The 13,257-nt window shown below is 46.1% G+C and overlaps 1 protein-coding gene across 1 annotated transcript; it reads right to left on the bottom strand.

The window, feature by feature from the left end:
• Positions 1-4,064: 4,064 nt before the first annotated feature.
• On the bottom strand, positions 4,065-9,814 carry LOC128408608 (cholinesterase-like). The gene is made up of 4 exons (XM_053378553.1): positions 9,718-9,814; positions 7,597-9,079; positions 6,628-6,794; positions 4,065-5,007 (listed from the first exon to the last, which is right to left on the bottom strand). The coding sequence occupies exons 2-4, from the start codon at positions 9,066-9,068 to the stop codon at positions 4,940-4,942; spliced, it is 1,707 nt and encodes a 568-aa protein (XP_053234528.1). The 5' UTR covers positions 9,069-9,079; positions 9,718-9,814; the 3' UTR covers positions 4,065-4,939.
• Positions 9,815-13,257: the final 3,443 nt, after the last annotated feature.

Genomic DNA, 13,257 nt, shown 5'->3' on the forward strand with positions numbered 1-13,257 from the left:
TCAAGGGAAGTAATAGTGCCACTGTATTCTGCTCTGGTCAGACCTCACCTGGAGTACTGTGTCCAGTTCTGGGCACCACAGTTCAAGAAGGACATTGACAAACTGGAACGTGTCCAGAGGAGGGCAACCAAAATGGTCAAAGGCCTGGAAACGATGCCTTATGAGGAACGGCTAAGGGAGCTGGGCATGTTTAGCCTGGAGAAGAGGAGGTTAAGGGGTGATATGATAGCCATGTTCAAATATATAAAAGGATGTCACATAGAGGAGGGAGAAAGGTTGTTTTCTGCTGCTCCAGAGAAGCGGACACGGAGCAATGGATCCAAACTACAAGAAAGAAGATTCCACCTAAACATTAGGAAGAACTTCCTGACAGTAAGAGCTGTTCGACAGTGGAATCTGCTGCCAAGGAGTGTGGTGGAGTCTCCTTCTTTGGAGGTCTTTAAGCAGAGGCTTGACAACCATATGTCAGGAGTGCTCTGATGGTGTTTCCTGCTTGGCAGGGGGTTGGACTCGATGGCCCTTGTGGTCTCTTCCAACTCTATGATTCTATGATTCTATGATTCTATGATTCTATGACATGACTATGATAGGACCATTGATTTGCGTGTGTCCACTCTGAGTAGAACTTAAAAGGATTCAGCCCAAAGTTATTGCCATCCTCCTGTCCTTTGGCAACGGAGTAATACCAATGTCCACAAATACAACCAACCAGTAGCCTGGCTCTCAGAACAAGATGCAGTGCTTAAGTGAAAACCAGTGTGGTGTAGTGGTTAAGAGCGGTAGTCTCGTAATCTGGTGAACCGGGTTCGCGTCTCCGCTCCTCCACATGCAGCTGCTGGGTGACCTTGGGCCAGTCACACTTCTCTGAAGTCTCTCAGCCCCACTCACCTCACAGAGTGTTTGCTGTGAGGGAGGAAGGGAAAGGAGAATGTTAGCCACTTTGAGACTCCTGAAGGGGAGTGAAAGGTGGGATATCAAATCCAAACTACTACTCTTCTTCTTCTTCTTCTTCTTCTTCTTCTTCTTCTTCTTCTTCTTCTTCTTCTTCTTCTTCTTCTGTCAGCACAAAGGGCTTGTCATGGGCCAGGAGTCGGCTTCACCTGCTGAGCAGCAGCCTGAAGGAGCAGAAGGCAGAGTGACTTCAACTGCTGCTGATCAACCTTCTTGCTCGTGAGGAGAACCAGATGGCTCCAGCCTCAGTCAGTTGCTAGAAACAACATCTATCTTTCCTGGCCAGACCTTGCTGCTTTTTGCTTCTTGTGACCCTGGACTCTCAGCTTCCTTGATCCTCTGGACTGTTTGACTATGTGAACTGAGATACTCCTGACTTTAGGACTGGGGTGAACAGGCAAATACCCACCCACCCTGAGACTTGACTGGTTGGCTGGCCACTCCTGCCCCTGAGCTCTACCATGGTTGGACAGCATGGGACTACAAGAGGGCTTGGCTCATAGGGGTTATTCTTCTTATATTGTCTTCTGGATAGGAACCACAACAACCCCTCATTTAAGAAACCTGGAACTGCATTTTGGATTTTTAAGTAGCAGCTTTCGAACAATATGCAACCATTCCTAAGATATCATTACAGGCAATGATATTTATTCATATATCCTAAAAGCACCACCGTCTTTGCTGTCCATCATTCCAAGGAAGCTGAATACTGTATAAGTACCGCAATCCTGTTGGCATGCAACTCTTTCCAATGTGTCAATGTTTGAGGCATGCTGGGTTCAAACCTAGTTTTATCCCTACTTTTGTTCCTGCACTTTATACTTCCACCACTCTATGAGGTTTATTCTTTTCTATACAGATTTACAACTATACCTGTAATGAATCTGAGCTTTCTCCCTCTGGTTGTATGAAGCCAGGGCTGAAGATCCTGCGGCCCTCCATCTATTGTTCAGCTGCAACTCCCACCAGAAGAGAATGGGTAGAGATAATAGCAAATGTAATCCAACGAGATAGGAACTCGTTGGGTCTCTGTTCCAGCATAAGCACTGAGTAGCCTGGTTCTACTGATACACTGGTTAACCAGTAGGTCACTTACCCGGAGATGGTGGAGATTGTCACTAGGATTTCTTTAGTTTTAATGCTGCTGAGAAAACCTTTCAATTTTAAAAAAGAATGTGGCTGGTAAACTCTTTCCATGCTATTTAAAATATAGATCATGTAAGTTAAGTTGCATGGGATCAGTTCCAATCTGTTACCCCCAAGGATGTGGACAGGCTGCTTGGACAAGTGAAACCAACCACTTGTCTCCTTGATCCTTACCTATCCTGGCTAATAAAAGCTAGCCAGGAAGGGCTGGGCGATGGGCTTCGCTGGGCGATGGGCTTCGCAGGGTGGTGAATGCTTCTCTCTGTGAGGGAGCCTTCCCAGACCCGCTGAAAGAGGCGGTTATCAAACCGCTTCTTAAAAAACCATCTTTAGATGCGGCCAATATGGCCAATCATCACCCCGTCTCAAATCTTCCATTCTTGGGCAAGGTGATTGAGCAAGTGGTTGCTGAACAACTCCAGGCACGCCTGGAAGAAGCAGACCATTTGGATCCCTTCCAGTCGGGATTCAGGCCTCATCATGGGACTGAAACTGCCTTGGTCGCACTGGTCGATGATCTCTGGCGAGCTAGGGACAAAGGTGAGAGCTGTTTCCTAGTTCTGCTGGATCTGTCAGAAGCATTTGATACCATAACATCCTTCTGGACTGTCTAGAGGGGCTGGGGGCACTGTTATACAGTTGTTCCACTCCTTCCTCCTGGGCCGTGTTCAGAAACTGGGGGGGAGTGAGTGTTCAGACCCCTGTGGGGTACCTCAGGGTTCTGTCCTTTCCCCAAGCTTTTCAACATCTACATGCAGCCGCTGGGAGAGATCATCAGGGGGGTTGGGCTGGGTGTCCATCAATATGCGGATGATACGCAGCTCTACCTCTCTTTCAAATCAGAACCAGTGAAGGCGGTGAAGGTCCTGTGTGAGTGTCTGGAGGCTGTTGGAGGATGGATGGCGGCTAACAGATTGAGGCTGAATCCTGACAAGACAGAAGTACTGTTTTTGGAGGATAGGAGGCGGACAGGTTTGGAGGACTCCCTGGTCCTGAATGGGGTAATTGTGCCCCTTAAGGACCAGGTGTGCAGCCTGAGAGTCATTTTGGACTCACAGATGTCCATGGAGGCGCAGGTCAATTCTGTGTCCAAGGCACAGCTCCATCTGGTACGCAGGCTGAGACCCTACCTGCCCACAGACTGCCTTGCCAGAGTGGTGCATGCTCTGGTTGCCTCTCGCTTGGACTACTGCAATGCGCTCTATGTGGGGCTATCTTTGAAGGTGACCCAGAAACTACAACTAATCCAGAATGCAGCAGCTAGACTGGTGACTGGGAGCAGCCGCCAAGACCACATAACACCAGTCTTGAAAGACCTACATTGGCTCCCAGTACATTTCTGAGCACAATTCAAAGTGTTGGTGCTGATCTTTAAAGCCCTAAACGGCCTCGGTCCAGTATACCTGAAGGAGCATCTCCACCCCCATCATTCTGCCCAGACACTGAGGTCCAGCGCCAAGGGCCTTCTAGCAGTTCCTTCACTGCAAGAAGCCAAGTTGCAGGGAACCAGGCAGAGGGCCTTCTCGGTAGTGGCACCCGCCTTGTGGAACACCCTCCCACCAGATGTCAAAGGGAACAAGAACTACCAGACTTTTAGAAGACAACTGAAGGCAGCCCTGCTTAGGGAAGCTTTTAATGTTTGATGCATTACTGTATTTTAATATTTTGTTGGAAGCCGCCCAGAGTGGCTGGGGAAGCCCAGCCAGATGGGTGGGGTATAAATAAATTATTATTATTATTATTATTATTATTATTATTATTATTATTATTATTAAATGGGGTGGTTTATTAGAGGCCAAAGGAACAGTAATGGCAAAGTGAGTGTGTCACACAATAGCATTTGGCTCAGCTGCCAAATATTTTACACTCCCAGCACATCTGGGAACCTCGCTTCTTGGAAAGACCTGCATAGATTCCTGTCATTCCTTTTAACAACATTAACAACAACAAAACACCAAACACTTGCATTATTTTTGAACGTATATATTTCCTCACAAACTCTGCCTTTATCTACACATTTCAACTAAGCACATCCCTTTTTAATATGCATTTTGGTATGTATCTGAGCTGAAACCCAGTATGCAATATTTAGTGAACTGTGAAAACCCAAGTCTGCCTGTCTTCTGATCTGCAAATTTTTTTCAGGACAGACACACTTAGGTTGGTTCAATGAAAAATTCAGACAGAACGAAAGCTTCAAGGATTCCTAATCTTGATATCTTCTTGTGGTGGTTGGAAAAACCTATGAATGTGAGCAATGACAAAGGGGTAATCCGGCTGCCCTCTGAGAGAACAAGGCTGTACTCACTTCATTCCTTTCAGTTTCAGTCCCACTTAAGCACTCGCTACCTGTTAATACTGAACATTTGAAGAGCCTCTCCAGAATGCACAGGCTAAGCCATGCTGCCTAGGGATGCATGACTGACATCAGCATAAAGGAGTCCTATAGGCCATCTGTCATGGATGCTTGAGCTGAGACTCCTGCATTGCAGAGGGTTGGACTAGATGACCCTTGGGCCCCTCCCAACTCTGATTCTATTATTCTATGCAGGTGGCTGCCTCCTTGGGGATGGAAAGCCTAAATGAGCCCATGTCTTCTGCAGATCCCATTCATGCACTCAGTTGCCCAGAGTACCAAATGCCTGAGTGGGATTTACATTTTCATCAACTGCCTATCACACCATTTATTTTTTTCTTCAGTCAGTTTTGTCCCAATGAACAGCTACGTTGTGAATAGTTGTGTTAAGGAGCAGGCCTAGCTGAAACTGTTTCTAAGGCATGATTTTCCCCATTTCAGAGCTTCCCTTTTCACTTGCTGCAAGATATTTCCTTTTCTGCCTTTCTAAGTTTCTGTCGCACTGTTCACATCTTTCTCCAAAATAGATGAAGCAGGAACTTCTGGAGATTTTTCTGCGAAAGACAAAGGTGGGACAGAGGGAAAGAACGGATAAGCAGAAGGTCAAACAACTATCCATGCAGAAGATTGCTCAGTCTCCTGACTTTTGTTTTTAAGCAAAAGCAGAATCCCCACATTTTTATGGTACCCTTCATGCCCCACTGAAGATGGGGTCTTAAGCTGCTTCGGGGGCAAAGCTCTCAGAGGTGGCTGAGGGGAACAGGTGTTCCTTGCCCCCCTCACTTTACCAATTTATTTATTTTTTTAAAAAAAACCATTACCGCTACTCCTACAATGACAATAACAAGGTTTCCTTTTCCACAGCATGCAGCCATCATGTCTCCTGTACCAGAATGCTGTGGAAACTGATGAGGCCTTTTTTAAAAAGCAGAGGATGGGGAACCTGTGACCCTCCAGATGTTGTTGGCCTGTGGTGATCATCCCTGACCTGTAGCCACTAAAGATAGACAAATCTGCCAATTTTGGTTCTCCCAGTTTCTCATTTCTTCATTCTTAAATTCAGTTCCTCATATTCCTGCAGCTGCCGGTGGAAAAGGACTCATGAAAATATGTGTGGAAGATCATTTATCTATTCGTGTCATTTTGTTAGGTTGTTTAATGTTCTTGCTGTTTTAATATGTTTCATTGGCCAGTTGCCTGGGAAAACAAGGAAAAGAATTGAATTGTAAGCAAGTGAAGGCTGAGGGTTTGGGGCTAAGGGATTTGTGGTGTTGGGAGAATGACCTTTGGAGGGTGGTTAAGCCAGTGAGGGGAGAGGAGAAGAGGAACCTTGGAGTACTGAGGGAATAATACTGTTGTGGGGAGTTTGTGGAGAACCTTTGATAAAAGAAAACCTTCCTCAATTTCTTGAAGTGGCCATGAAGAGAACTGAACAGGACCGTGATGTGAGAAAGAACAGCTAGATGATGATCCGCTTTCAGCATTGGTGCCTGGTATGCTGAGGCAACTCTTTCTTAGAAAGGGACATATTTGGGCCTTGTTCTAGAACATTCTGGGCTCACAGAAGATAGCAGTGGTTCCAAGTTTCGGAGGGCCCTTGAACAAAGCACACGTCATGAGGCCCATTCTCTTACCAAGTCAACTGCCACTCTGGCATTTTCACCGGCTGGTATTATTCACCTTTCTCCTCGTTGCTACCACCGGCTTGTTTGCCAGATGGAGAGGCAAGCAGACAGGGACATCCACTGCTTTGCTTTTTCACCCACCCACCCATTGTCTGAGCCAGGGTGACAGGCAGGTGTACAAGCAGGTTTCAACGGTGAAGAAGAGAAGCAGGTGGGGAGGGATCCTGTCCGTGATCCCTCTCCTGGGGTGTGGGCCCAGAACATATGCCCCACAATGCCACCTCTTTGTGCAGCCCTCACAGAAGTATTGCCTACTTTCAGTGATATCCCTTCTCGTAGTGGTTGCACTGGGGGCATGGTTCTGATCACGCCAAGGCCACGGGTCTCATTCCCTCACGAGCCACCTGCCTATTCCTCTATTGCAGGGGCTTGCACTAAATGATCCTTGGGGTTTGTTCCAGCTCTATGATTCTGTGATTCTGTTCTGTGATTCTAATCCAGAGCCGGGAACTGCATATGGTTCCTTTCCAAAAAGGGCCCTGATCACACCTGTTTGTGTGGCCTTAGAATGCAAGGAGCTCAGGAAATCGCATTGTGGGCTAGGCGACATCCGTTTGAGCTGGGCTGCCACATCTGTGCCAATGTGGAAGAACTTCTGCTCTGCGGCATCGTAGACAGGCCACTGTGCCTCATCTCCCATGGACCCAGTGGGATTCCTGTAGAGGAAACAAAGAAATCAGAGCCATATCTCGGCCTCACATTGGCTTGCAGGGTGAAGCTTCCAGTGTTGTGTAATGTAATAAACAGATAAGCCACATCAAAATTTAAATGCTGTCTAAACCCTGCTCCCAGTGCTGTCGGGAGTGCTGTGCCACAAATAAAAGTTGCCCCATAGCCAACATCAGAAGTGGGCAGCTGTGCAAGGATTCCAGTTGCTGACAGCAATCCTGTATATGGGCAACAGATTCTCATTAGGAAAAATGACTGTGTTTCTCAAAATGGTGCCTTCCAACCCAGGATCACACATGCTGTGGTAGAAGCTTACTCACAGGTGCAGTCAGGCATTGTCCATGATAACTATAGCAGAGGTGGAGTACGCCTTTCAGAGCAGGGGCCAAATTACCTCATACATAAGCTTTAGGGAGCCAAAAGTGGGCCGGTCAATGGATGGGACTCTTGCCTTGTACAATAGGCTACATTCCTGCCATGAAAACATCAATCTCTCCATCGAGGCATGCAAGAAATATTACCTCACTTTAACGACATATTCCAGTCTGGGAAAAGCCCTCAGGGATGGCACAGATCCCAGCAGGTGAGAGGGGTGCACTGGGGAGGGAGACACCCAATGACTGGACAGAAAGAATCCCACCCGTCCTCCACAAAATGGAAGCTTTTTAGCAAAGGAAACATGCTGGGAGGTGGACAACCCACAACATCCAAGCTGAACCACATTCACAACCTGTGCAAAGGTGCCATCAATGACACAGATGATCCGAAAGTGTTTGATTAATGCCTTACCCGCTTCTGGCAAATTCTGCCCAGTATCGCATCACTTGGCGGCTCAATTCGGCTTCAGCGGCCTTCACCTCCGACCGGTTTGTTTGCAACACTAATTCCACGCTTCCAAACAAGTAAGGTACCTCAGCTCCATGAGGTGTCCCCGCCCATTCAGGCCAAATAGAGTCGGGATTGCGGTGGTCGAAGGAGTAAACATAAACTTGGTTCTTATCTTTCCCCACCTTCTCAGCAAACTCAAGCAGAGGGCACACAAAGAAGTAATCTCCCATATAATGACTCATGGCCAAACGATATTGTTCTGACCCATGGCTACCTTCAGTGTACTTCTGTAGCACATCCTGGTCAACATTTTGTTTGGTTCCTCCTTTGAAAGTTCCATTGACTGCTTTAAGGGCCTGCTCCCGGGTCAGTATTGCATCCTTCAATGTCATGTTAGGAAACATAAAAAATACCATAGTTGACCCTTCATCAGCAGTGACGCCAGTGAGAATGGGTTTGCCATGAACAAGGCCACTCTCCAGCAGCTTTGGGGGATCATCTGGGAGGAACTCCCCATCCGTTGTCAATGAGAAGAAAGTTTGCAAGGCATCAAACATTTTGCTGTTCATTTCCAACCCCTGTAGGCAGCTTACCATAGCACTGTGGTTAGCTTTAGGGCACCCCACGAGGCCACTCACCATCGCTGAATCTCTTAGGGCATTTTCAGGATTCTTCCAACCCCAGGGGGCATTGGGAACTCCACTCTGAAGCACAGCACGGGCAAAAAGGGGTTGGCTTGCCGGTGAAAGCAGGTGGAAACCAACTGCGGCTCCTCCAGCACTTTCGCCAAAGAGAGTTATCCGAGCTGCATCACCGCCAAACACAGCTGCGTTCTCACTCACCCACTTCAGAGCCAGATGTTGGTCCCACAAGCCAACATTTCCTGGGGCATCTGGCGGCATGTACAAGAAACCCAGGGTCCCCACGCGGTAATTCATGGAGGCCACAATGACATTCTCTGTAGCTGCTAACAAGGCCCCATTGTACATATCCAAAGAGGATGTGCCAATGATGAAACCCCCGCCGTAGATCCAAAGGAGGATGGGCACTGGTGTGGCTGGCCGTGGATGGGGCACCCAGATGTTGAGGAAGAGGCAGTCCTCTGAAAGTGGTGTGTTAGCAGCAAATAGCTCTGCAAATGGCATTTTTTCAATGTTTACCTGAAGGCAAGAATTGCCAAAGCTGGTGGCCTCCAAGACCTGGCTCCACGGCTGATGTGGAACTGGCTTCTGGAAACGCAGTTTGCCTATGGGGGGCTCAGCATAGGGGATGCCCAGGTAGGCGGTCACAGAGCCAGGGCCAGCTGGGAGTCTTTTGCCTTTAATGGGACCGCTGCTGGTGACCACCACAGTATCATCTTCAGAGGCAGAGCTGGAAGCCAGGAGGAAGAGGAGGAGGCACAAGGAGGAGGGTGAAGCCCGGAAACAAGGCATAGCGGCTGCAGCTGAACGAATCAGAAATAAGGGTGGGGTGGGAAACAATAGAATATGGGACATTTGAATAATGCAACCAAGCCTGAATACAAGAAGAAACCCAAATGGAAAGCTCAGTATCAAACAAATCTGCTTTTTGTATGTCCCTTCCTACAAAAGAACACAATAAAACACACAATAAAAACTCTTTAAGGTGCACATCTGTCCATGATAAGGTGTAGCTACAGTACACCTTAAATGGAGACACTGAGAAGTATCTTCACCTTGCTCAAATCTCCTGGGGAATCAACACCTGGATACTCAAAGCATCTCCAAGCTGTACTTCAGCTATTCCACAAATAAGGTTTCTCCAGATCTATTGTTGTACAGTTTGACAGAAGGGGTTATCACTGAAATTGCCAAAGACAAACCCAACCCAGAAAAAGGTAAAAACAGCAACAACATTGACACCGCTAGAACTCAAGTTTCTGATTTCCTTTCCAATGGCAGGTCTTCTACCTGTTCTACAGAGAACATTTCCCCATTCTCATCCGTTTTAAGAGACACTCTGATTTGTGATCTAGAGTTGCTGTGGTTCCAGTTTTTGGTAATGTTCTGAGTTAACCCCCATGGCCAGCTCACATCGCATTTCTGTTCCTTACAGACTCACCCTGATGGGGTTCTCCTGCTCCTCAGTATCCCCTGCAACTCACTCTGAAGAGGAAAGTTAGGTACTGCTGAGGATCCAGAGACTCTTATGAAAAACACCTGGGCGTGGGAGCATCTGCCCATCTGTACGTAAGCAAAAGTCAATGACCAACTGGCTTTGCTCACCCAGTGGGAGGAGGCTACATCTTGGCAGGATCCGAATGTATGTCAGGGGTCAGAGAGATTTTGCTTTTACATAAATTGGGGGAAGGTCAGGGGGAAAGACAAAGGGCTGCCTCCAAAATAAGTCATACTCAGAGGAGACCCACTACAATTAAAGGACATGACTATGATAGGACCATTGATTTCCATGTGTCCACTCTGAGTAGAACTTAAAAGGATTCAGCCCAAAGTTATTTCAATCCTTCTGTCCTTTGGCCATGGAGTGATACAAATGTCCACAAATACAGGGAAAGAGCGACCTGGAACTACAATCTGGATTTTTCAGAAGCAGCTTTCCAAGAATATACACCCATTCCTAAGGCATGTGCAGGCAATGAGATTTATTCCACTAACAACTAGTGGATCAGCAACAGATTAAGAAAATAGGGATTAATACACAAATAGATTCTAATCTAGAATGCTCCAGCTTCTCCAAAGGTCCAGATGCGCCAATGGCAGCCTGTCCCATCAGGCTTTTTTCACAGTCAGTTTGGTGATGCAAACAATGAGTAAGGTCCTTCTAGATCCATAATTTGATAGCAGTTTAGCAAGGAACTCCAACCAGCAGGTGGCAGCAGAGATGTTGCAATAGCAACTGGGGTGCATTGCAAGAGGGAGCTCCAGCTAGGGTTGCCAAACTTCAAAAAGTAAAATTCATGACACCTGGGAGTTCCTAACAGCTTTTTGAGCTGTTACCACTGCTTTGCCCATCTGATGCCATTTTTAAACCCGAAAACCAGGACATGTCAGGAATTTTCCTGACGTATGGCAAGCCTAGAATTGCAACACTGGGAGAGGTTTACTGCAGTGCCCAGAATTGTTTAAGCAAAGAAATGTGCTTTGAATGTGCTTCAGATGAATATTTTATGCACACCTTGACTGTGTGTATGAGTCCCTATCCTGAACTTCCTGGGTCTGCCAGGAACCTTGACTCTCTTTTTTTTCATATAATTTTTATTATTTTCATTAATAAAATATAAACATAAAATATAACAACATTATAATAGCCATTTCTAAAACATTTGCTCCACCGAGCTCATGACTTCCCTCCCTCCCTTCAACTGGTTTCTAATTTCCTGATAAATTATATACACATTTCTGCTGTCAGTTTCTGTCCTTCAATATATCTCAAGTCCTTCTATTATCCATGGTCAGATACTATTTTTATATTATGTGGCAAGATTCATATCAATCCTGCTAGTGTCTTCACATTTTTGCAATAGTCTCTTGGGTACTCAATAAATTTACTCCAAACAGTCTCTAGAATTTCTGATCGACTTGGTGGGTTACAGATCCTCACAGTCAGTTTGGCTAACTCCGCATAGTCCATCATCTTCATCTGCCACTCCCCGATCATTGGTAATTCTTGTGATTTCCACCTTTAGGCTAAAATAATTCTTGCCGCAGTTACCGACAAAAGAAGAATGGAGGATGAAACTGATGGACTATGCAGAATTAGATAAATTAACAGGAAGAATTTGAAACCTGCGGGACCAGAGATTCACAGAAGACTGGTGTAAATTTATGGACTATTTGAAAAGTAACTGTGATGATCAGATTATGCTAGTAGGTTTGCAAGAAGTTTTGTAAGATGAACTATTTGAAATATTGCAAAAAAGGTAATGAGGAGAATTGTTAGTTAAGATAATTAAAGGCAATATGAATTTAAGAAATGCAGAAGAAGTGATAAGAATGGAGGATCATCAGAGGTGCTGATGGAAGTCCAAAAAGATTGTATAAGAAGTGAAGTTCTATTGTATGATTGATAATCAATATGTTGAAATTAATAAAAATTATTATTAAAAAAAGAATTCTTGCTGCAGTGGTGGCATACATAAACAGTCTTTGGTCTGCTTTTGTAATCTCTTCTCCCATCAACCCAGGCAAAAACACTTCCGGTTTTGGGGGGAAGGTATATTTTTAACTTGACTCTTGCATTGAACCTGAACTCTTGCTGGAGACTGAATCACCATCTGAATGTGACCACCCTCTGGAAGATAATAGCCATTGTGCATTTGAGAAGGACAGTTAATGCCTTACCGGGCAAACTCTGCTCAATATCGCATCACTCTGCCATATATGTTTGTTTATAAATGCTCTACTAAATAAATAAGTAAAGCAGGCAGTGTTCCACTAAAAAATAATAATTATCTAGTACATATCAGTAGAGCATGAAACTCTTGATCTCAAGGTTGTGGGTTCGAACCTCACATTGGGTGGAAGAATCCTGCACTATAGGGGGTTGGACTAGATGATCCTCATGCTCCTTTCCAACTCTATGATTCTGTTCTATGACTCTCTCTCTCTCTCTCTCTCTCTCTCTCTCACACACACACACACACACACACACTCACACACACACACACACACACACACCAGCTTAAATAAATGTTCTTGCACCACACCGCCAAATTGTGTGGCACACATATTTGTCTATAACATAGCAACCACATTTATTATAAACTTTCAGTTAAGGGCACAGTAGGAGGGTGCTGTTCCCTTGGCCTCTCTCTACTGCCCAACAATTCCCAAAAGAGATTTTTTAAAAAGCTGTTCTGCTAACCAGCACGAAGAGTACAGCTCTCTTTGCTGACCTTGGGGTTCTTTCAGCAAACAAGCTACAGTCATTCACCTTCGGGACCCTGGCTTTGAACACGTTCTCTTTTCTAGGAAAATGTGAGTTGCTGGTTGTTTGTTTTTAGGTTCCCTCCCCGGTACGCCCCAGTTCTTTCGCACATCTGCCTCAAGGATAGGGAAACCAGCCAAGCTGGATCCATAAAGGACTGTAGGTGAGGTTAAGGTAAAGGTAAAGGGACCCCTGACCATTAGGTCCAGTCATGGCCGACTCTGGGGTTGCGGCGCTCATCTCGCTTTATTGGCCGAGGGAGCCAGCGTGGCCAACATGACTAAGCCGCTTCTGGCGAACCAGAGCAGCGCACGGAAATGCCGTTTACCTTCCCACCGGAGCGGTACCTATTGATCTACTTGCACTTTGTTGTGCTTTCGAACTGCTAGGCTGGCAGGAGCAGGGACTGAGCAACGGGAGCTAACCTTGTCACGGGGATTCGAACTGCCGACCTTCTGATCGGCAAGTCCTAGGCTCTGTGGTTTAACCCACAGCGCCACCCGTGTCCCTGTAGATGAGGCTACCCAACTCTTAATCACCTGACATCAGACATCATGGTGGTGGATGTGAAGTGTTTTCCTTTGCCTGCAACCACATGTCTTCTATCCAGACTCCGAATATTAAGCCCAAAAGGATTTCAGGATCTTTTTGCTAGAGTTATGGCATGAATATGTGTTAACCTTTTCCCCGCAAGAAAACTCATATACAAGAGGA

The sequence above is a fragment of the Podarcis raffonei genome, chromosome 2 (genome assembly GCF_027172205.1).
Source record: "Podarcis raffonei isolate rPodRaf1 chromosome 2, rPodRaf1.pri, whole genome shotgun sequence".
Taxonomy (NCBI): domain Eukaryota; kingdom Metazoa; phylum Chordata; class Lepidosauria; order Squamata; family Lacertidae; genus Podarcis; species Podarcis raffonei.